Source organism: Alligator mississippiensis, chromosome 1, assembly GCF_030867095.1.
Source record: "Alligator mississippiensis isolate rAllMis1 chromosome 1, rAllMis1, whole genome shotgun sequence".
In the NCBI taxonomy this organism is placed as follows: Eukaryota; Metazoa; Chordata; order Crocodylia; family Alligatoridae; genus Alligator; species Alligator mississippiensis.
Window position 1 is genome coordinate 42,276,678 of NC_081824.1, and position 23,602 is coordinate 42,300,279.

At 42.8% G+C, this 23,602-nt stretch overlaps 1 protein-coding gene across 2 annotated transcripts in view; it reads left to right on the forward strand.

Moving 5' to 3' along the window:
- KBTBD11 (kelch repeat and BTB domain containing 11) overlaps positions 1 to 23,297 on the forward strand; it is a 35,827-nt gene extending 12,530 nt beyond the window's left edge. Inside the window, exons 2-3 of one of the 2 annotated variants that reach the window (XM_059730182.1) lie at positions 15,263 to 15,416; positions 16,212 to 23,297. In XM_059730182.1, coding sequence (XP_059586165.1) covers positions 16,337 to 18,163 — 1,827 coding nt within the window. In that variant the 5' untranslated portion in view covers positions 15,263 to 15,416; positions 16,212 to 16,336 and the 3' untranslated portion in view covers positions 18,164 to 23,297. The other variant, XM_059730176.1, reaches the window with a different exon arrangement.
- The last annotated feature ends 305 nt before the right edge of the window (positions 23,298 to 23,602 follow it).

Genomic DNA, 23,602 nt, shown 5'->3' on the forward strand with positions numbered 1-23,602 from the left:
GAACTGGATGTAATTCTCCAGGCCCCTGAGCGAGTGCTCTAATTATTAAGGTTCTGTTAAAAAGGAGGAGAGCGCAGCAGCGGCTATTATTTGTTTTTGAAAGGAAGGATATAGGCACTGGTCTTAAGAACATTCAGGGCTATTAGGCCTGCAAAGAAGAACATGCGTGTTGGTAGAGAAGAGCAAGTTGCCTCTGAAGTGGAGGGGGTGAGGGAGAAATCTCTTGGCTAGCTTGAAATAATGCCTTGCCCAGTGTGTTTGCTTTAGGTGGTTTTCCACTCAGTGTGCTGTTCTTTTTGTGGAACACATTGAGAGGTGCCTAACTTTCCCTCTGGGGAGCCAGCATTTTATTTTCAGTAAGTTTCCCCCCTGCAGCGCACACACATTTTGCAGGCAGTGCTGGAGTTCAGGTTCCATAATCATGATTTTGGTAGGTTCCTGGGGATAGACATACTTTCAAAGTCTGCAGTGCTCGGCATTCCAGAACCGAACTGTTTTGGATCTGTTCCAAAGTCACTAGATGGGTAATAGAAATCTTGAGTTACTTTGTGCACATAGTTATAACCTGGAGTATATTCTTACTACCGCAGATCTTGTATTTGAAAAACACCTAAGCAAAACTATAGCAGAACTAACCTGAGTTATTGGAGAAGGAAAGAGATAACAGCTATGGACTGTTTTTCTTGGCCTCCATGAATTGGTTTGTGTGTAAACCACTGATTCACTTCAGTGTCTCATAAGGGGAAAAAACAAATTTCTTTCTAAGTTTCAGATCCAGAATTTGGCTGAAAAGGGTGCTGCAGCTTACTTATTTATAGTTGTCATGGAAATCAAATAAATAAAAATAGTGGTCACTAGGTTCAATAAGTATAAAGCATACAAGAATGAGAAGAACAACATACTTTAATCATAAAGCCGTGTATAATCTCTGCAGAACCTAACAGCTAATTAGCTGAGGGTCCACCTGTAAACAATTTGTTCTAAATTAGGGAGTATCTTTCATTTATAACTTTTATTATTACATCTTCCCTCTTAACAATATATACAAAAGTCAGTTCACACCAAAATCAGTTAACACCCATATACATAGAAGAAGTTACTAGTACTTCACTCTGTGGTGAGTTTTCACCTTCTCGTTCCTATTTGCCCTTTTCTGCAGTTTTTTTAACAAGTCTCTGCAGGCACCTACACATGTGCCTGACGCCTGCTCAGACATGTTCTAATTAGAATGCATTAGAACAGATTTGAGTAATTGATTAATCGAGTCTGCTGGAGCGTTCTAATTAGAATGCTTCAGTAGCCTCAGAGTTGTATGTATTCATTATCCTCGTATTTCAAAATGGCATCAGGGCGCTTTAACTAAAGCTCATTATCCCTACCCACATCTTGAAGTGTGGGACACTGAATACATAAGACACTGGATGTTTTAATTGGAGCAGCTCCCAAGGGGCCTGCCTCCCCACCCCCATGTAGAGATGCCCTGTGAGTCTTTCAGGAGGTTTCACTTTCTTCTTAGACTGAGGTATCGGATCCAGTTTCTGATTTGTGCTTGGTGGGAAGCTTTCCCTTCAAGTCTTGATAGACTTGAGTACTAATACTGGGATTTGATTAACTTGCACTTTTGAACCTGTGCTTTGGCATGTAGTACAACGTTCAGTTACAGACTACCGACTTCTTTTTTCTGAATAATGGTATTTGCATTCATATCCATAAGTGGATTTCTTCCTACAAGGATATGGGTGTTCGTGTGTTCTGGAACAGTTGGTTTCTTCCTAAAAAGACTGTCCAGATTTGGGTTGTGATGGCCAAGACGATCACCAGGAGGCACAAATGTTGTGTCTGCTTGTGCTCCCAGCACACATTTAACTAGATGCAGTTTCTCACAAGACCCAAAATTATTGTCTACAATGAACAGGGGATTTTCTACTGTATCTTTATAATGGGTGTTAGCGATGCATCTCCCTTTCATTGGTATATTTGTTACTTAATAACCAGTTATTTTGAAGTTTGTTGGACTCGCTTTTGTTCTCCATTTTAATATTTTTGTATTCATGCTCTGGTAAAATATTAACTCAAGTTCCAGTAATCAATTTAAATGAGCACACTGTTCCTTGCACTTCCACTGAAAAATCAAGTCCCGGTCCTTGATTTTTTTTTTTTTCCTTGGGTCTACCATATCTATAAGCAATTTCTTTTCCAGTATGCACTTGAGGTGTATGTGTTTGGGATCCGCAGCAGCTGGCAAAATGATTCCTCTTGTTAAAACAGAGCTTTCCAAATGCAGCACAACATTTGGGACCATGTTGTCTTCTACACTTGCTGTCTGACTTATTTACTCTTCTTGCCCATGAAGCACTCCACCCTGCAATGTGACTTTTTCTGGCCACATTCTTTCATGTTCACTGCATTTGGTGCATTCAGTTCTGGGTCCTGGGCCTTCACAGTTTCTTCTGCACATTTGGATAGTCTTTTCTAGGGACAAGTCTCCCTCACTTAGTAGCTTTTCTTGTAATGCAGTGTCTGCAATGCCACAAATAATTCTATAGCTAATCAGAGATTGTCAAATTCCCAAAAGCACAGTTTTTACTCACTCTTAGTTCAGTAACATAGTTTCTCCTGTTGTTTTTCCACACAGAAAAAAAAAATCAATTGGTGTCTTTCAGGAATCTCATTCTTTTTGGCATGTAGCACTTCTCAAATTTAGACAGTATCACAATTTCATATTTCAAATTTTTTCAAAGGTAAAAGCATTATAAACCACTAGGGCCTCCCCTATATGCAAAAAGTGAGATGCTTTGACTTCGTCATTTTTCTGCATCTGTGAGTGTGAGGTACCACTCAGACCCGTCTCTGAATGCCCTCCTATTCTTTGCTATATTGCCCAACATAAAAAGAGCAGGTGAAGATTGTAATATTTCCATGACTAATTGTCCTTTTATTTACAGCTATAACTGTGTAGGAAGATCACTTTTAGAAGCCCTTGTCCTTCCACATGTTTGTGTTATTCTACTTGCTCTGAGTTTCTTTTGAGTTATTTCTCATCCACTACTTCTGATACTAAGGTCTGATCATTAGGTTCAGCAACTATAGGCATACAAGAATGAGGAGAAGAACAAACTTCAATCATGGAGCAATGTGCAACCTCTGAAAACTCTTATTTAAGAATCATCTTTCAATTACCAACTTCCTTTAAATTAGGGAGTATCTCAGCTGCCTGCGGAGGGTTCGGGATTGAGAGTATGGTCGGGGGTAGAAAGGTAAGAAAGGTTTAACGAAAACACAACTATGCGTAGTAACAAGACAAACAATGACAGACAAGAATAACTTGTGTCAGCAACTTATAGGCAGTCCCCTCTGATGCCCGATATACGACAAGTTTCTCTTTCCACAAAGCTCAGCGAAGTCAGGCATCCCCGATCAGTGCTGTCCGAGAGGTACCAGGAAGCACCCTGGTATTCAGTCCTTGGGCTCCTCGAGATCCACGGGCCCCCTGATCCAGGTCAACAGCTAACTAATCCTTTTCACAGAGCTGTATCTTCCTTCAGAATGATTTCTGGATGTTTTAGCCAATTTGTAGCTTCTGAACGGTACTGATAAGTTACAGCCACTCAGATTCTTTTTTACTTCAGCTGTCTTTAGACTGACCAATAGCAGTACAAGCTTTGCATTCCTTTTGATAAGGTTAATTTTAACTACACCACAGGGCCTTACTACTTCAAGCTTTGTTAAATTTACTAGGCCTTATTTTATACACGGCCTTACTATATCTTAAACTTTAATTAGGCTCTTAGCAACAACATATAGCTTAATATCTAAACAAATACAGAAAAACACTTGGTCTAATCTTCATAGAGCCTACAGCAAAAACATTTATCACACAGACATAATTTCAGCAGTCACAAGGGGGTGTATTTAAATTATAACTTTTCTTATTACATTATCCTCCCCCCAAAAGCTCAGGATAGCACACACAAACAAGTAAAAAAAAAAACAAACCCCAACAGATTAAATAATAAAACAATAATCAAACAATTCCCCAAGGAATGTCAAAAGCTTAATTTAAACTGCTAAAAGCCTGCTCCTGAAAGATGGCCAGGTTCAGGCTCTTGTGGGCCTCGAGGAGGTTCCAGAGCTGAGGAGCAACAACTGAGAATGACTTCCCATGTGTTTTAGTCAAGCAGACTTATTGCACACATGGTACTTGCAGAAGGTTGTTCTCAGCTGACCTTAAGAATCTTGATGGAACATAAGGGAGGAGGGTAGTCCCTTAGGTACATAGGATCCAGGCCATTTATAGCTTTATAGGTTAAGCATCTTGAATTGTGCTAGGAAAGCTACTAGAAGCCAGTGCAGATTCTGGAGCACTGAAGTTATGGGCTCCTCATGAACCACCTACATGTTCTGCACAAGCTGCAGCTTCCTACCAGTTTTCAAGGGCAGCTCCACATAAAGCATACTGCAGTAGTCTGGCCTTGTTAAAAAAAGCATGGATGATGGTGGCCAGATCAGAAAGTGAAAGACAAATTTGCAGATTTTGTACCAGATGGAGCTGGTGGAAGTTGCTCCTAGCCACTGCTTCAATTTGATAATCCAGGTATAGCAAGAGATTCAGGAGCACCCCGAGGCTGTGGATTCAGGAGCACTTCCAAGACATGAGGTCTGCTCATCACTTCTGTCTTGACTGAATTCACTTTCAGTTAGTTCACGCACATCTAGTTCTCAGTGGTACCCAGGCACCGGGTAAGAACACATACTGCATAACTGGGTTGGAGAAAAGGAGAGGGAGAGAGCTACGTGCCATCAGCATACTGGAGACACCTCATTCAAAATCTCTGCATGATTTTGCCCAGGGGCCTCAGATGCACATTGAGAGGTGACAAGTTGCAATCTTGGGAGACCCTACAGGAAAGGTCCCAAAGGGAGGACTTTGCACTTGCAGTTCATCACCCTCTGAAATTTTCTTTTCAGGAAACAAAATAACCGTTTGAAAATGTCCTCATTTATACCCACTAGGTTATGTAGACATGTTATCAACACTTCATGGTCAACTGTATCAAAGGCCACTGAAATCTAATAGGATCAATAGGGTGTAATTTCTCAGGGGTGAAGAACATTGACCAAGGCCACAAACAGTCCCTGTACTATATTCAGAATGAAAGCAAGACTCACAGGGATCCAGGGATCCAACAGCATTCAAGTACACCTGTTTAATGGCCTTCAGAGGCTAGAGTTGCCACTGTAGTTGGCTGAAGAGACAATATCAAAAACTGTCTTTTGAGAAGGAACTGGACAATCACAGACTTAAAAATACCGGCACCTTCCCTTCCCAGAGGAAAGCATTGATAGCCAGTAGTGGCCCCAGTCTCCTCAATCTGGCTTTTATAAGCCAAGATGGGCAGAGGCCCAGTTCACAACTGGTAAACTGGATCATCATCCCCCAAGCGCTTTCCCCAAAAACAGTCTCTGTATCAGCGGGTGACAACAATGGAAATTGGTCCATACAAAACCAACAACTGAGGTTTGCTGGCCCTGAAGCTAAACTCTGAAGTTAAACTGGTGGTCCCAGGCTAGGTTTAATGCACCTGATTTTTGCCTGCAGAGCAGGTGGCATATCACAATTTCATTTTCTGAATGCTTTTGTATTAGGAACAAAACTTGTCTTTTTAGCCTAAGTTCCTAGGCTAAATTTAAGAAAAGCAGGATTTTATAGGTATTCCTGCCAAAAATATTTTTTTTTAGTAGCTTGACAGATTGTTTTTGTCAAGCATGTCTCTTGAATTCTGGTACTTTTTCAGAGTTCTAGATTCTGTAATCTGTGTACTCTTTCTGGATATTTTCTTTCCTCTGTGTATTATTTCCTTTTCTAGGAGATAGCTCCAAAGAAAAGTTATTCCTCCCTGGGTGCATCTTCACTTGCACTTTAAAATGTGCAGTAGACTATTTTATTGTGCATTAAAGTGGCACATAAAAATCTGTGGCATTACACGAATGTGCAGTAAAACAGTCTACTGCGCATTGTCACTAAAAAATCATGCAAATGTGATACTATGCATTGGTGCAGCCTAATGTACATTAATTTAGTACCTCCCATTGGAGGTACTACATTTAATGAATATTAGAACTGGTGCATTAATGCATCTGTGACATGCCCCCTAAGTACTTTTTGAAGAGTGCAAGTTGGAAGGAACTCAGTCAAATATTTTCCTTTGTAAGAATGTTTGTCTCTACTAATATAATAATTATGAAAACCTGCATTTTCTGTTATTCACTAGGACTATGCAATATCCTTTTGACTTTATGAAGCAGCCATAGGAGTAATTATTTATTTATTTATTTATTTATTTTTTAATCATTAAGATTTTAACAATATTTCTAATACAAAACAGATCTCTGCCATTGCCCCTTGTTTTTCCTCCTCTAAATTTCTGAAGAGCTGATAACCAGATGTTCCATGTGTGGCTCTAGTCAAGGAAGAACTTACTGTGAAAGTTTATTTTATTTTTATTCAGGCTGCTTGCATAAAACTTGGAGTTATTAGATGGAAGAACTCATACCTCTAGTAAGACTTCTAAGAATAATACAACATGAGAGGTTATGAAGAAATTATATAAGCAACTTGAGAGTGGATACAAAACTGTAAGACACATCCTGTACCTAAGAAAAGATGATGAATTTCCATTATAATCCTAAATTTGACTACCCCTAACTTTCAAGGGGAAAAAGACCTCCCCTCCTTCTTCCTTAACTTTCTTATGTGCTCTGTCGCTAGAGCAAATGTTTCCCCTAAAAGTTTAAGGTTAATCAGCCGAACAGTTACTAAGATAAATAACTTGAAAAAAAGTTCTTTTCTTTTTCAAACTTCTGTTTGTTTGGAAACATTAACATTTGTGTCCACCTAATGTGAAGCAGTTTGCACAAAAACATCGTATTTGTTTTATACATTCATTTTCAAGGAGCATCAGTGCACAGAACGATTTTAATAAGTCTGAAGAGAAAATTTAGGAGTTACAAATTAGATGCTAGATTTTGAATTTCTGGAAGTTGGATAAAGATTCTTGCAGATGCAGTTTCTTTGGAAAGGCTTGCAGAAGTTAAGAGTCATGTAGAGAATATCTGCAAAGTTTATTACTTTCTTGAGATGTGTAGAATGACATTTCCAAGCCATACTGGTGCAGTTATCATGGATCACACTTTCCATGAAAAATGAGCAGCTGAGATGGAGAAGTACTGTAGCTTAGAGGCCTTTTGCCATCTGACTGTCTTCAGATTAACACAGCTAACTAATAGGGCTGTGCAAAGCATTGGTTGCTGATTTCAATTTGGAGGAGATTTGGCCTGATTCGATGGCCGAATCTCTGAAACCAAATCAAATCAGGTGAACCATTCATCTCTCAGAATTGAATTGGAAGCTTCAGAATCTGTTAGGAGAGATTTGACAATTCAGACATGGACAGAGCCTTATGTGTTTTTTCTACATACCTCAACGTACCAGGCAGCTCGTGAATGCTTAGATGGTGGGGCACATGGATTGTCCCATGGGAGTGCATGGGGGTCCCCAGCTCACTTGCTGGCTGACCCAGAAGTGGACCAGAAGCACTTCCGGTCTACTTCCAGGTCCAGAGCCAAGTGCACGGTGGACCCCCCCGCCCTCCCCAGCTTAGCGATCGGTCACCCCGGGTGCACCCCCGGAACCAGGAGGCACTAGTTACTGAGGTGGGGGGGGGAAGGGGCCCCCCCCGTGCTCCGCAGCAGACCTGGAAGTAGACCAGAAGTGCTTCTGGTCCACTTCTGAGTTGGCCACCAAGTGTGCTGGGGACCCTCATGCGCCCCGTGGTATGATCCATCCTCCCCACCATCTCAGCATTCATGAGCTGCCTGGTACCTTGAGGTATGTAGAAAAAACACATAAGGCTCTGTTTCTGTATGAATCGTCGAATCTCTCCTAATAGATTCAGAGGCTTCTGATTCAATTCTGAGAGATTAATGTTTCACCTGATTTGATTTGGGTTCGGAGATTCGGCCACTGAATCAGGCTGAATCTCCTCCAAATCGAATCACAGAATGATAGAAAATTAGGAAGGGACCTCTGGAGATCATCTAGTCCAACCGCCTGCTCAAAGCAGGATCACCCGCAACTAGATCAACCCAGCCATGGCTTTATCTAACTGGATCTTTAAAACCTTCAAAGATGGAGATTCCACAACCTCTCTGGGTAACCTGTTCCAGTGTTTTACTACCCTCCTAGCCAGAAGGTTTTTCCTAATATTTCTAACTTAAACTTCCCTTGCGGCAGCTTGAGACCATTGCTTCTTGTTCTGTCATCTGCCACCACTGAGAACAGTCTTAGCTCCATTCTCTTTGGAATCACACTTCAGGTAGTGGAAGGCTGCTGTTGAATCACTTCTCAGTTTTCTCTTCTCCAGACTAAATAAGCCTAGTTCCCTTTTCTCATAAGTCATGTTCCCCAACCTGGTAACCATTTTTGTTGCCCTCCATTGGACTGTCTGCAATTTGTTCCCCTCCTTTCTGTAGTGTGGGGACGGGGGGTGTGCAGAAACTGAACACAGTGCTCCAGATGTGGCATCACCAGTGCAGAATAGAGGGGAAGAATCGCTTCCCTTGATCTGCTGGCAGCATTCCTACTACTGCAGCCCAGTATGCAATTAGCCTTCTTGGCAACAAGGGCACAGTGTTGGCTGATATTCAGCTTATTGTCTACTGTAAACCCCAGGTCCTTTTCAGCAGAACAGTTGCCTAGCCAGTCAGTCCCCAGCCTGTATCAGTGCATGGGATTTGTTACATCCCAAGGTCACGACTTTGCACTTATTCTTATTGACTCTTATGATATTTCTTTTGGTCCAGTCCTCCAATTTGTCTAGGTCACTCTGAATTCTAGCCCTAGCATCCACCATATCTACTACCCTCCCCCCCCCAGCTTGGTGTCATCTACAGACTTGCTGAGGGTGCATTCTGTGCCATCTTCCAGGTTGTTGAAGATATTGAACAAAATAAGCCCCAGCACTGAGCCCTAGGGCACTCCGCTTGATGTCTAGGTATCAAGCCATTGATCACCCTTTGAGCCCGATGATCCAACCAGTTCTCAGTCCAACTCACAGCCCCTTCATCCAGTCCATACTTCCTTAGCTTGCTGCAAAAACGTTGTGGGAGACTGTATCAAAAGTCTTGCTTAAGTCAAGATATTTCAAGTCCACTGTTCTCCCTGCATCCACAGAGCTAGTCATCTCATCATAGAAGGCAATCAGGTTGGTCAGACATCTTGGTGAATCAGGCCCTTGATGAATCCACGCTGACTGTTCCTAATTGCCTTCTTCTCCCCTGAGTGTTTAGAAATGAGTTCCTTGAGGACCTTATCCATGATTTTTTTCAGGGACCAAGGTGAGACTGACCAGTCTATAATTCCCTGGATCGCTTTTCTTCTGTTTCTTAAAGATGGGCATTATATTTGCACTTTTCCAATTGTCTAGGACCTGTCATAATCACCACTGCCCCTGGCAGTCCTTTCTCCTTAGTCTTGGAGGTCTCTCCATTTTAGAATCAATGAACTCCTTATGGCAGAGGATGCTTCAGAGCCTTGCCACCTCTTGCCTGCTCCCTGAGGGACTCCACCAAGAGGCACCATTTACATTACAGGTACTCCCCCACCTGGCTGTCTCTGGAAGGAAACTGCAAGCCGCAGTCTCCAGAGCACCAAACCAGGACCTGGGTGGAAGTCTTAATGGTGAGTGGACCTGCCTGGGCAGACACCTCACTGGTGCAAGCAGACAAAGAGCTGGCAGTGGCAGTAGTTCTGGGATTGTGACATCCTCCAGCAGTTTCTATGGATCTCCTAATCTGCTGGCTCTCTCTCTTTTCCTGTCCCCTTTCCAACAGACCTTTCCTAGCAAACTCTCCTGTAAGATGGCCTGTTCACTGTTCCTTGGTCCCAAAAGGTTCCCTTTTCCCTGCTAACCTGGTTGTGCTCACCAAGCTTAGAGTGAAGGAAAGCAGGAGAGATTTCCAGGCAAACTTGCTAGCAAAGTATCCCTTGCTCTGGACTCTAGTCAAACAAGGGGCTTAAGTATTGGCCAAACTGCTGAGTTTTAGCTGCTTACACTAAATATATGTAGGTTAGTTACTCTTAATTAAATCTCTTTGCCCTTGATTCCTAACGTTCTTTTTTGGTTAGAATGATGTGGATTAATTCCACCCCCCCTCCCCGGCCGTCCCCCCTCCCCAACAGTTCCTCTGTTGGCTATTCCCATCCTTGTTCATTCTAGTTTTATTAAAGAAATGCAAAGAGCATATTTTCTCCTGAGCAGACCAGTTGGGATGATCTGTGGTCTCCAAATAGCCGGTATCTAACTGCCAAATAGCTCCCATATTCCAGGGAAATTCTGTGCAGGGGCTTAAGCTGGCACAGCCAAGTATATCAACCTCTTTCTGGTCCTCACACTGGCATTAACAATAAAGAATGGAGTAAATAGCTTATGTATGCCCTCAGTATACAGCTGGTTTATGGTTCTTTAAGGACCATCACTATTTCATGTAAATTAGACTGGCTTATGTAGATTAAGGGTTGCACTAATTTATTCGGCATGGGTGAAAGTAGATTGTTTGCTTTCACCCATTGTTTGTGACCTAGAGAGCCAGAATTGGTTCCATGATTAATACTCGTACACATTTCTCTTTGGTACAGGGTCAAAGTTTAGCACACTACACACACACACACGCGCACATGTGAGAGAGACGAACTAGAGTAAAAAAATAATTGGAAACATGCATCTAACTGGATGTTAAGAAAGGGTTGCTGGGTGACTTCAAACCAAGGAAATATTACCTCTAGCTTGTCACTATGGTCAGCTTTCTCTGTCAGGAAAAAAAACAAAAAACACTGCTTATTGTCTGTGTTTCTTTACTCAAGCTGTGTTTCTCAGCTTGCTAAATCAGGGGCACATGTCCAGGACATTGAAAGCATGTTACTGCCAAGTCTGGAGATATAGCTCATGTTTGTTGGCAGATCCTGTGTCCATTAAAATGCTATCATTACATCACCCCAGACCAAACCCGTGATAATAAAAATTGGGTTGAGTCCATTTAATATAGCTTCTATATCAGAGTCTGCAGTCTACTAATGATCCAGGCCTATTGTTGTTGGCAAGAAATGCTAATGATACATGCTTCCCATTTGTTAAAATCATACTTGATTGAAGCCAGCCTGTCAGGACAGGAGTATAAGTGTTTTAAAAAATGAGAGTTATGAATTTTCTCTGCTATTAATTCTGTAATTCTTGACCATTTTGTTGCAACACTAATACATCCTCTTTCACTAATATATATTTGACATAATATGGATGTTTGATTCTAAATGCTAGAAGTGAAGGAAGGAACTCAGTATTATATTCCATCAATTATTTCTCAGCTTCTTCCTGTTTCATGTTTAACCTATGACCTTCATACTTGAGATCCATCATGTTCTCTTGATATTGGAAAGTTTCCATAGCTTCCCTAAATTGTTTCCGTAATTATTTTTATATGATATCAACACTTGGTTTTTAAGTAGACCAAGCCATATTTCCACTGAGATGACCACATTAGAGGCACCAGTTTGTGATCTACCAAATTCAACTTTGGTAGATATTGAAAGTTTAATGTCTTTCTGCTGCGCCCTTTGCAACATAAAATGTATACTGTTTTCACTAAAGTCCTCCTTAGAGTCAGTACACATTTCAAAGTACTAATGGCAATTGGATAGAGTCTTCTTATTCTGTTTGTGTATGGAGAAGCTGGGAAATCCTATATCAATTTAGCAGCTCAAGATTTTAACTTCATACTGTTTATTAGGACAACCTGAGGTGCATCCTTTTTCTAAATAGGGTTTTAGTACTGAGATCAACTTGCAAGCTAAAAACATGAGTAAATATATGAAAAGTTTTGGGTTATTGTTCCTAAGCAGGGTATCATCTTTTTCATGCTGTTTTCATGCTCCGAGTAAATGTAGGAATTTTTAGCCACTTGAACACAATATTTCAAGCTTTTTCTTGTATTTTTTTAATTTTTTTTCCCCATAGGTAGATAATTTTAACTGTTGTTTTCTCATTGCTGTCATTTATATGATCATGAATGTAATGTTGATTACATTCTTTTAATTCTTCCTTTTAATTTTTCCGTTATTTCTTCAACAGAAACACCTAGTAGTAGATCCCTTGAAAGCGCAGACTGCAGGGGGTATAGCTCTTGTAACTCATGGCACTTTGCAGGAATCGATCCCCTGGATCCAACTTATGCTTGCTGTTGGGTCCCGGGGGTTGGGGAATTAAAGCAGTCTGGAACAGCTGTGAGTCTGCAGCCACCCTCCCCTAGCCCCACCCCTATCCCCTCCCTGCTCTAGCACTGTCTTCAGAATAGGAGGGGAAAGAAGCAGAAGGAGCTCAGTCTAGGGGTTGCCTAGCCTGTGTTAGAGGTGGGGACGGGCCTGGGGCTCCAGTCCACCCTGCCCACACTCCAGGAGAGGCTGGGCACCCCCCAGGTGGAACTCCTTCCACTCCCTTCTACCTCTCCAACTATGAAGACAGAACCAGGAACAGGGCCAGGCTGCATCAGTTCAGTCCTGCTCCCAGTGCACACTGACACAAGTTAATGAAGGTGCTTTGCTTTGGGGTGCCTTCATCTGAATCCTCATGTAATGAGGGTTCAGATTGTCATGGGACTGGGCCCTTTTCAGGTGCTCTGCAGCTGTGCCCTTCTGTAAGAGTGCTTCAGGGGCCTGATTGCATGACAAAACGTCCCTTGTGTCAGCTCCCTGAGTGTGATTCTATCCCGAGGTGATGAATCTGTTGAAATTAAAACTTGATTGATTTCCTTTTGCTGAGAATGAATGTAGGCCATGAAGAGAAGGTAGGAAGAGCTGGTCACAAAGGCAGGGTGTCTGGGGTCCTTGGAAGTATCTACCATTGAAAACTATAGACATAATTCATCCTCAAGGTATTAAGACTCATGGGGCATGTCCAGATAAGCATGGAATTTTGTTTCCCCAGGGACAAGTAGCAGTGGCACACCTTGTTCCCAGGGAATGCCCATGCCAAGCATGCTCTGGAATGTGGCAGGTTACCCCAGGTGGGGTAGGGGAGGCTGTGGTCAGCAACTGTGCTGGCCCCAGCAGTTTTACCTGGAGGCTGCAGCCATGGCACAAAGCCTGGCTGGCAGCTGGAGTTTGACTCCGGCCAGCCAGGCTCCAGTTTTGGGCAGTGCGCACTGCTGCCACGTGTGCCACCCCACTTTTTTTGGCATTGGCATGGGATCTCCTGGGGTCAAAAAACTCCCCCGTGCTAGTCTGGATGCGCTCACAGAGTCTTAACAACTCAAGTGCTTACCCAAGCCCTAATGCACATGGCACATTACAAAGGATGGTATAACAAGGGCTGGTATAATGGCACTCAGGGACCCCATGAAAAGGCAGAATTTACAGTATATATCAAACACAAAGTCTGTCATCATTTTAGACACTTGATCTGTATGCTATATGATAAAAGCTTTCCAAAACTTTCCTGGCAAAATCCAAGGGCTTAGCCTTTTAGAAAATTTTGACAGAACAATCTGTGGTCTTTGGCATTTTTAAAATGTCAGTTACAAAGCTTACTCTAGAATGAAGCTGACAATCAGGATTTTCAGGAAACCCTCAAACAGAAGCTATATATATCCTCCTGGCTCCACTGTGATATTTTAAGTGGAAAATAGCTACTTTGTGAATTTAGGAATATGAAGACTGAAAAATATATTCATTATATTAGATGCCCTATGTGTCTTGAATGTGTCGCTGTATTTTACATGTATACCTCTATGCCACCTCTTCAGAATATTGGAAACCTAAGAAGCTGCAGCAATCCAGTGCCTCTTCCACTGGCTCCTCCACTTGCTGTTGCTACTCCTAAGATTTGCCATGCATGGAAGAGAGTCATTGCAATCTAGGACTGGCACAGTCCAAGTTACAAAGAGTGCAGTGGGTCCTCTGGTAATACTCAGGGGAGTGAAGGAGTGTACATAATGTCTGGCTAAGCAGGGAGGAGAACAAAAGACCCATTGCTCTATTTCCAGGGACCTAGGGATCAGCAGGAGCAAATGCATTGTGTTTCCTTGTGGTTCAAATATTCACAAGAAATAAGCCCACTATTCATATACCATCCTTCTAAAAGGACCCAAATGCCCTAAAAGTCCTCAGCGAGGACTTTGCAGAATAGAAACTCAGTTCTCAAGTCCTTACAAATAGTCATTCATATCTGTATCCATACAAGTTATCTCACTGAAGTGAGGAATGTCAGTTGGGGCTTGCAGGTTTCAACTCCACATTTGGGGCTTCTAGACAAAGCTGTGTTTGAGTAAAAAAACTTCAAGAGAGCATCTTAGAAAGTTTCATTTAAAAAAATGTTTTTGACCTCATAGCTGCAAAATTCCTGAGTTAGCTTAACACTTAAATCATTTTGTCTAGCAAGAGAACATGTGAAATGTTTTAGGCAGAAATTAGTATTTTTGATGAAAGTAGAAAGTGGGTCATATTGGAGTGGCAATGGAGAATGAATTGTAACTTTAGCTGTGGGGTCACTATTGTAAATGCATATATTATTAAATTAAATGTATTTGGAAAACTTATTAATATGCTCTTACCATTCATCAGAATTTAAACTCGCCACCATGTAAAAATGTTATTAAAATTCTAAATTTTAAAGAACAGAAAGATTGATCTCCAATCTACAGCACTTCTACTGTAATCTGGAAAACTAATATGAGTTTCACCTATGGCCCAAAGACTTCAGTTTTCTAGTAAATTGTCAAGTATCGACCAAACTTCGGGTGCAGATCTGTATTTTCTGAATTTTTGCCGGATTCTTACTCTTTATGAACAGAAGCCATGGGCATTTCCCAGCTGGGTCAGACTAGAACACTTCATGTATTATTACATCAACATAATGCACTGCACAGTTAATCCATGTTAGTTACGGACATACTAGTTAATAACTTTTTTTGACATGGTATCAAGTAATCCTCCAATATGCTTTTCTTTAAAAAAAAAAAAAAATTGTGATTTTCATTAACATTACTTTAGTCAATTCCAGAATAAATTTTCAGGACACAGTTTCCTTCATTAAAGGAAAATGTTATGAGAGTTCAGCTTTCCCCAGGATAAGGCCTTGGGTGAAGAGATAAGGCAGCTAGACAGCAAACTGGTTTATTTTAAACTAACCAACTTTCTATCATTTCTTTTAAACAGGAGGAATAACAAATTTCTATAATTCTCTGTGAAACAGTGGACTGAAGAAACTACCTTGAAGTTCAAGTAAAGAAGTCTGTACCTCCAGGGACATCTTCAGTGATGGGGAATCTCATTCCAAAATTTATGGGTTATGCTAAAAGAACTGCATAAGGTGAATAAATATTGGATTTAACAGTATTTCAGATGATCCGATCTTAAATGACTCCATTCCCTTGGTACCCAGTCCAGTCTGTTGAATAATCAGTATAAAAGGATGCCATGTATCAGGTGGTGGGGCAGCAGTTGGCAAACTGAACTTTGATGCCTCTTGCTGCACTTTCCAAGGCAAGAAAAAGTCCCACCATGGTCTTTGGATCAAATTTGAGGAACTGAGACAACACAGTGAAATTTTCCAGCTTGGGGGCTGTATTAACTGGATTGGGAGATGCAGGAATGATATGTGAATCTAGGCAAATCAAAGGAAAGACACCTGTTAAAACCCAATACTGTTTGACTCCCTGAAGCACGTGTGCATCTTACTGAGGGGTGTTGGGGAGGAGGGGAAAGCAAGCTGAAAAAGACTAGTAAAAGATTAATTTGGGCCAGGAAAGAACCATAAACTTGTACTTACCCCAACAAATAGAGCACTTGAATGCACAGTCAGCACATGGAGCACCACCCAAGGGGATGATGGGAGAATAAGCTGCAGCGAGTAGATCCTGGGCACAGACATTCATTAGGGAGAGAGTCAAGGTCAATAGTTCAGCAGCGAGTGGCACAGAAGAGGCGCCCAGGGCTGCAACCCACGCCCAGATTGCTTGTGTGCCAGGAAGGGAAGTTGAGCAAGAAAGGCCTACAACAGCATTCAACCACAAAGATACACACAGGGGGCGGGGGAGGGAAGAGCTGCATCTAGCACTGGTTGCAGCCATGGAGAGCTCAGTGCTGTCCTGTGTCCTCTACCCAGGTGATGGGAGCCTTGGCACGGAGGGGCTGCGTGGGCAGGTGGAGCAGCCGCAGCAGCAACTAACAAACGTGGGAACAGCTCCAGGGGAAGCACAGAACAGCTACTGCAGCCACCTAGTTGGTCCCATGGAGGGCAGCACAGCAACCACTGCTGCGGAAGAAGAGAAGAGCGGTGGCACCCAGCTGCCCCTGGCGGCGCCTTGTGGCTTTAGCTCCTCCCTGTGCTTTAGTGCACCTGGAGGAGCAGACTCAGCACCACGACAGGAGCCTGGGGCTGCTGCTGCCGCCTCCCCATCACCTTCGCCATCGCCACCATCCTCATCGTCCTGCAGCCGTGTAGTGAAAAGCCAGTGGGAGATCAACAGTGCGGCATCAGAGTCAGAGGAGGAAGAGGAGAGTGAAGCAGGTGAGGGTGGGCCATGCTGCCTGCGGCCTGGGGAGGAGCCGGACTTGGTGATCGAAGTGTGTGGGCGGCGGGTGCGGGCGCACAAAGCGGTGCTGGCAGCCAAGAGCGACTATTTCCGTGCCCGCTCATCACGGGACGTACTGCGACTCAAGGGAGTGAGCTACGGGGCGCTTCGCCTCCTGCTTGACTACGTGTACACGGCACGCATGGGTGGCATCCGCCACGACAACCTGGCTGAGGTGGTGAGCGGCGCCCGTGTGCTGCAGATGCCATGTGCCCTGCACTGTGCTGCTGAAGCCATGCGTGCCCAGCTAAGCCTCCAAAACTGCTACCAGCTGCTCTGCCTGGCCAAGAAGCAGCGCCTCACGGAGCTGCGTGAGGCCACCTACCGCTTCATGAGTGACCACTACCTTGAGGTGCTGCGGGAGCCCAGTGTTTACGGCCGCCTCAGCGGCGCTGAACGCGATCTCATCCTGCAGCGCCGCCTGGATGCCGGCCGGCCCTGCCTGCTGGTGGCCGAGGTGAGCGATGCTTTGGAGAGGCTTGGGGGGGTGGGAAGCCGGCCACAGAGCCGTGAGAGCAGCCGGCCACAGAGCCCCTCGTCTGTGGTATCCCTGGAGGACAGTGGTGCACTCATCTATTGCTACCAGGAGGTGACAGGTGAATGGCGGGTACTGACACGCCTGCCCGATGAGGCCAATGCCAAGGGCTGTGCGATATGTGTGCTCCACAACTACCTCTTTGTGGCCGGGGGCCTGGCAGCAGCAGTGCCAGGTGAGCCGCGTACTCGCCCCTCGGACAAGGTCTTCTGCTACAATCCTCTCACGGACAACTGGAGCCAGGTGCGCCCGCTAGCCCAGCCCCGGGCACAGCTCAAGCTGCTGGCACTGGACGGCTACCTGTATGCTGTGGGTGGCGAGTGCCTCTTCACCGTGGAGCGCTATGACCCACGGGCTGACCGCTGGAGCGCTGCTGCACCCCTGCCCAAGGGTGCCTTTGCTGTGGCCCACGAGGCCACCACATGCAACGGTGAGATCTATGTGTCAGGTGGCTCACTCTTCTACCGCCTGCTCAAGTATGACCCCAGGCGGGACGAGTGGCAGGAGTGCCCCTACAACAGCAGCCGCCGCCGCTCTGCTGACATGGTGGCCTTCAAGAACTTCATCTACCGCTTCGATGTGAGTGGCGGCCGTGGCGAGCAGGCTGGCAGCAGCAGCAGTGGTGGTGTCGAGGTCTTCCGGTACAACACAGTGGCTAAACGCTGGAGCCAGTGTGCCTCCCTGCGGCCCAGTGGTAGCAGCGCACTGCAGCCCTTCCGCTGTGCTGCACTGGGCCGCACCATCTACTGCATCAGCCGTGCCGGTGTCCTGCGCTTCAGCTTGGCGGCTGATGGTGAGGTGGAGTCAGACGGTGGCCTGAGGGGCAGCTTTGATGCAGAACTCCTCAGAGCACCCCAGGACAGCAAGGGCCTTCTGTTGCCCTTTGTACTGATGCTGCCAGATGGGGCAGACCGAGTCGGGGAGCAGGAGGGCACATCCACACCATGAAGCTGGCTGGAGCAGGGCTGGCATCAGGAGTGGGCTCTGGGCTGTGCTCAGTAGCATGGCACTGCTGTGTGGGGCCTCAAGAGGCATCTCCAGGGTGGCAGGACAAGGTGGTGCTGGGGTGGGCCCTTGGTAGAGCTACCCTTGGGGGAGTGCTGCCAGTGTATGAGCATGCACAAGGCAAGATGGGGCACCCCATCTCTCACTGATCTGGAGCCATCCCATTCTGTACCAGGCGCTGTGCATACCCAGCCATGCGCATTAAGGGAGAAGGCTGCTAAAAAAGGATCATCTTTGGATAACATTAACGCCAATTCTCAATCTTGGAAGAGAACTGCGTGTTTTTTTTGTTTGTTTGTTTGTTCCCCCCCCAGATATGAATCCCTGAGAGTAGAGGCTTATCACGATAGTGCCAGTCTCCTTTGTATGCCCTGTTGCAAAGAGTGGCTGCTTCCTTTTGTTTTCTCTTCTCTCTTGGATGTGAACAGTGCTGGCAATATAGCTTGAATGAATTCTGTTTACCTTTGATGGTAAACTAAACATTTTCCTGTGTTAGAAAAGTATAGGGAGAACATCTGAATCGCAGCCTTTCATTTTTATTTCTGTTTTTTTCTTTGGTGCAGTAGTTTCTTTAATGAAGACATGGCACGGTGTGGCCCCAGGAATTTCAACCACAATGAATGATTTAACAGAGACCAGACTTGGTCTTTAAGCAACACAAATGTCTGCCACATGTTCCTATTTGGAAAAGAGGGGGGAAAAAGTCATGTTACCTTTTAAAAGATGACATATTATTGCAGAAGCAAAGTTCTGTGGCAGGATGAAGAGGCGATTTCTGTAAATAATGTTTTTTATCACAAGTTTTAAATTATAACAAATATGAAGTAAAGATATTTAAGCCATGACAGGCTGTGTATGCCACTGTGTTCTGGAAAAATGTTTTGTAATTCACTTCTCTTTAATTAACTGTAAATCAAAGACAGTTAATCTAAACCAAATGCAAATCCCTTGAAATCAACTAAGAACATTTAAATCCTTCATCTTTATGTCCAGTATCCCATAGCAAGATACTCTTTAGCACAGTACAAGGCTATCATAGGAGAACAAGCTAAAAAAAGCATTTGCTACGAAGGCCAGCTATACTTCTACGTTAGCATGATGTTAATATTCCCCCATCTTTTAATTGCCAGATTGGTTTATTTATTTCAAGTTAATGATTGCTGTAATTACTAATATACTGGTCAATTACAGTACATGTCAATATCATATACCGTTGTTTGGATTTTGAACCCCATGGAATATTTTTTTTGTGGAGCAGAATCTTGAGAATGGAAAAATGTGATGGATTCTCTTTGCCTGTTGGAAGTTGGAACATGTGTTTTGTTATGTTATTCAGAACTAAAAATGTAGACCACCTGGGCAGACATGCTATGTTAAAACGGCACTAGCTTTTATTTTCTATATTTTCTATATAGCCATTCAGCACAGGGATAAGGCAAAACTTTGTAGCTTTACATTTAAGTCAATTTGAGAAACCATTTCCTAAAATAGACCAAGTGTTTTTACTATTGGTAATTCAGCCTGGAATTGTCACTTGATTATGGAAAGGAATAGTTTGAGTATTCATCTTCTAGAAGGGTACAGAAACTTTACATAAAGAGCAGCAGGAGACGAGTTTTCTCACGTTTGATTAAAATGTCCTGCTTTAAGCAGAATACCGACAGTAAAATTCTTTGGTAGTTCTAAAGCAAGGCAACTGATTCATCTATAGACAACTTCATCTTGACATAAAGAAAAAGAGTAGTTTACATTTTATAGGGTTGTGTTTTTATGTTTCTTTTTCATTTTTTTTCAGTTTTGTTCCCCCTCCCCCCCCGCCCATGGTTTTGCAGAGTTAGTCTGATTAGACATTGTTTAGAAATTAGTGGTCCAAACAGAAAGCTTTCAGTGAAGCAGATCTATCTGCCCCAAGTAAATATATGGGAAGTCTTGCCCTGGGTAAGTACCCCAGGACTATGCTATATGCAGTGTAGCCTGGCTTGAGTACAGGTTGCTAGAGGGGGATTCAACACTGAAGTTAGAATTTATTTTGTGTATTCACTCACATATTCGATACTTGACTTGCTGGTCAATTTCTCATTTGGAAAAATGTCATTTTGAGTTTTTGCTCTTAATTTAGTACCACTTTCTAAATAGTAGCAGAGTTGTGAACGTTAAAAAAATGATTTATGTGTATTGGACTGTCTTTCATCTAACTAGCAATCAGAGTGAATATTTAACATGCTGTGTGCAAACACTTAAGCAATTAAGTGAAGTAAAAGCTGTCCGTAAGTGTTTGCTGAATTGGGGCTTTAACCAGTATAGGGATCAGATGCATGTACTGATAGATCCCTTTTAGCTTTGATAGTACAGTTCCTGACTTATTTCAGACCTTATTTAGTACAGTGCCTGTACGACAGTTCTAGTGAAGAAGCTAACTGTTTTGTATTCTTTTTCTTTCAGGTTTAATGTGATAGCATTTCCTGAAAATGTCCTCACATTTGTGGGAAATCGCTGTGACGTCCAGTCATAAAAATAATCCACAGGCTTTCCACAAAAGTTTGAAAATTACCTTTTCCCTCCTAATAAAAATGTTTGCTGATGTAGTGTACTAGAAAACAAACAGCATTTACAAAACCAGTAATTAATAAGAGTAAATCAAAAGTGCTGCAAAAATAATTTTAAGGCACTTTTTTTTTGCCATTACGTATGTTAGGAATGATCGCATTGGGCTGGAAACTGCTTTTACTATTTACTCAGTGTAAGTGAGAGCAGAATCTGGTCTTCATTAGTAGTAGTTGGGCAAGTAGAATTTCCTTTATACACTATTTGCATAATTGCAGCCAGATGATTGATTTCTCTGACATTTTCTAGCTGGTTTCCTATTCCATGGCCTCTGTCTCATACTCTCTAAGCCTAAGCATGCCTACTGTGTTTTCTCCCCTTCTTTCCATAGTTGTATCTTGAGTGACAGATTGAACAAGTGAGCTGAAGTGATGATACACGCCTTTCTAGCAAACATTACCAGCAGATGTAAATCTACAAACCAGTTGCATTAAAAGGAACCTTTAATTGCTGTAATTCCATTTGTATGGATCTTGTTTATACCTTAAAACTAATTCAAAGGAATTATTAGCAAAAGAATAACTGTTTTCTCAATCAGTGTAAAAACCATGAAATAAAATGGCAATGCTGTGGACCAAGGCTGTCCAACTTCTGGAAAGCCAGAGGCTGCAGGCTCAGGGGCCACACACTGAATGGGTAGAGTGGGCACCCTGACCAGTGCACCCCTGCTGTATGCACAGTGTGGGCAGTCTGGCTTCCACCTCTCTTGGCTGCTCACACTGCACTGGCTGCCCAGTGCCCCTCTGCCCCCACCACCACATGCATAATAGCATGGGCAGCCCCCACTCTCATGGTACCAGCAGTCTGACTCTCCCCTGCTGCATGCGCAGCAACCACTTAGTGTGGATAGCCATACTTCCTTTGCCACATGTGCAGCTCAGGTGCTCCAGCCCGTTCCTAGCTCCTGGGGCAGGACCAACTGGGGGGAGGAGGAGGAAGAGTGGCAGCCAGTAAAGAGACCATGGACTATATGCCAATGTTTTAGGGGCCTCTTGCGGCCCACACACCACCAGTTGGACAGCCCTGCTGTGGACCATACCTGTTTAATAATATTTATGCAGTAACAAATGTGAATTCCATGCAAAATGTAATCCCTTGTAAATAAATATCTGCGAATTTCAATTCCTAAAAAGAATAAATTATTCACATACAAGGTGTACCTCTCCTATGCTGTTTGGTTAGCTATCAACATGGTTGCTTTCAGTACCTCTGCTTATCTATTGTTTAGGAGTAGCTTTTGCTTTTCTTGCTTTATGGCATCCATTTATGTTGCCTGCTCTACAGATGCATTATATAAGTGCAGAGCTTAAGGTTGGCTTGTTCTATGTCTAGTGACACCTAGCATTTTTCACTGGAATAAAAATCTGAAGTTTTAGAGAGCTATATTTTTCCTAGTTTGAGCCTTTTGCAGGGATTTTGGTACAGTTGTAAAAATTAAAAAGGAGGAAGAAGAGGATAACTGTGGTATCTTTAGAGTAATTGTAGTAAGAGTTGCTTAATAAATCCGTTTTTAAATGATTTATCTTGCAATTGTTCTGTGCACCAAACCTGCATTGGATTGAATAGGAGTTTTATGTGTATTTTGAGAAAACAGCAAGGGCTTAAATCATTCTTTAGAAAAAAGTACCACTTAATTTAAATAGGAAAGTTTGGCCAAATACTGCTTTCAGGCAATTCACTGTAAACATGGAATAGTTCCACTAATTTCCACTTCTACAGCTTAAACCATTATTTGGTATGCACACTCTCTAGGGATATTCTGCATTCATAACCTGTGCAGTCTCATTCTCTATTCATTTTGGCTCAAGAAATGGGAAGTGTTGGGATAAATTTACTAATGGGAAGTGCTGGAATATACTTACTAGAATTAGTACGCTCTTTTGTATATTAGAAGCTCTCTCAGCTTCCCAAGTTACTACCATATGCCCTGTAGGAAGGAGAAAAGGTAATATCTCGATAGAAAAACAACAAACTACTATATATTTAACCAAAAACAAACTAAAATAATGGTAGATGGGAGGGGACTAAAAGTAGTATTTTTAGCCAGAAACGAAAACACCGCCAACCTTGTTAAAATGCTTTACTAAACATGGTCTTATGTGAAACTATGTTAGGAAAGTGTGTATATTTTCATAACGGAAGCACATCTCAAACAAATAGTGTTTTTCAATAAGCTAGTTTATTGCAGCAACCTGTGCTTTGCTTTTAAGTTTTAATGTTAGTGATGGATAAATACTAGGCAAATTTGTGAAAATTCAATGAAACCATGTTGATGCAGCCACTTATCTGTCACAAATTAATTGATGCAATGCTTCAGACACTGTGCACAATTCAGGTGAATTACATGTATAACTGATATATTAAACAGTTTGTTTTTAAATTGCAGGCAAAAAAATCACTGTAAAGCTTTTTATGTACTCCAATTTATGCTGTAGTGGAATAAATAAATATAAAAAAGAATATTCCCCCTTTAGGGCTTTGTGGGTAGTTAGTGTGCTTTTTTTATCTGCCACACAATTGCTACATTCTTAATATGTACATTTTGATTACATTTCTAGGTTATTGAAGGGTTTTGTCCAATGACTGCCTCATGTAAAATGCATAAGCAGTCCTGGGAGCAAGGATTGCAATCAGGAGTTCTCTTTTTTTCCAAGGGAATACCTTCATGACTAGGTCACAGTCATACTCTCTGGCCCGGTATATTATGCACTCCTTCCTACACAATGGCACAACTTCTGAAGGAGTTGTGATGAGTGTAATTTCAGACACACCCTTCAA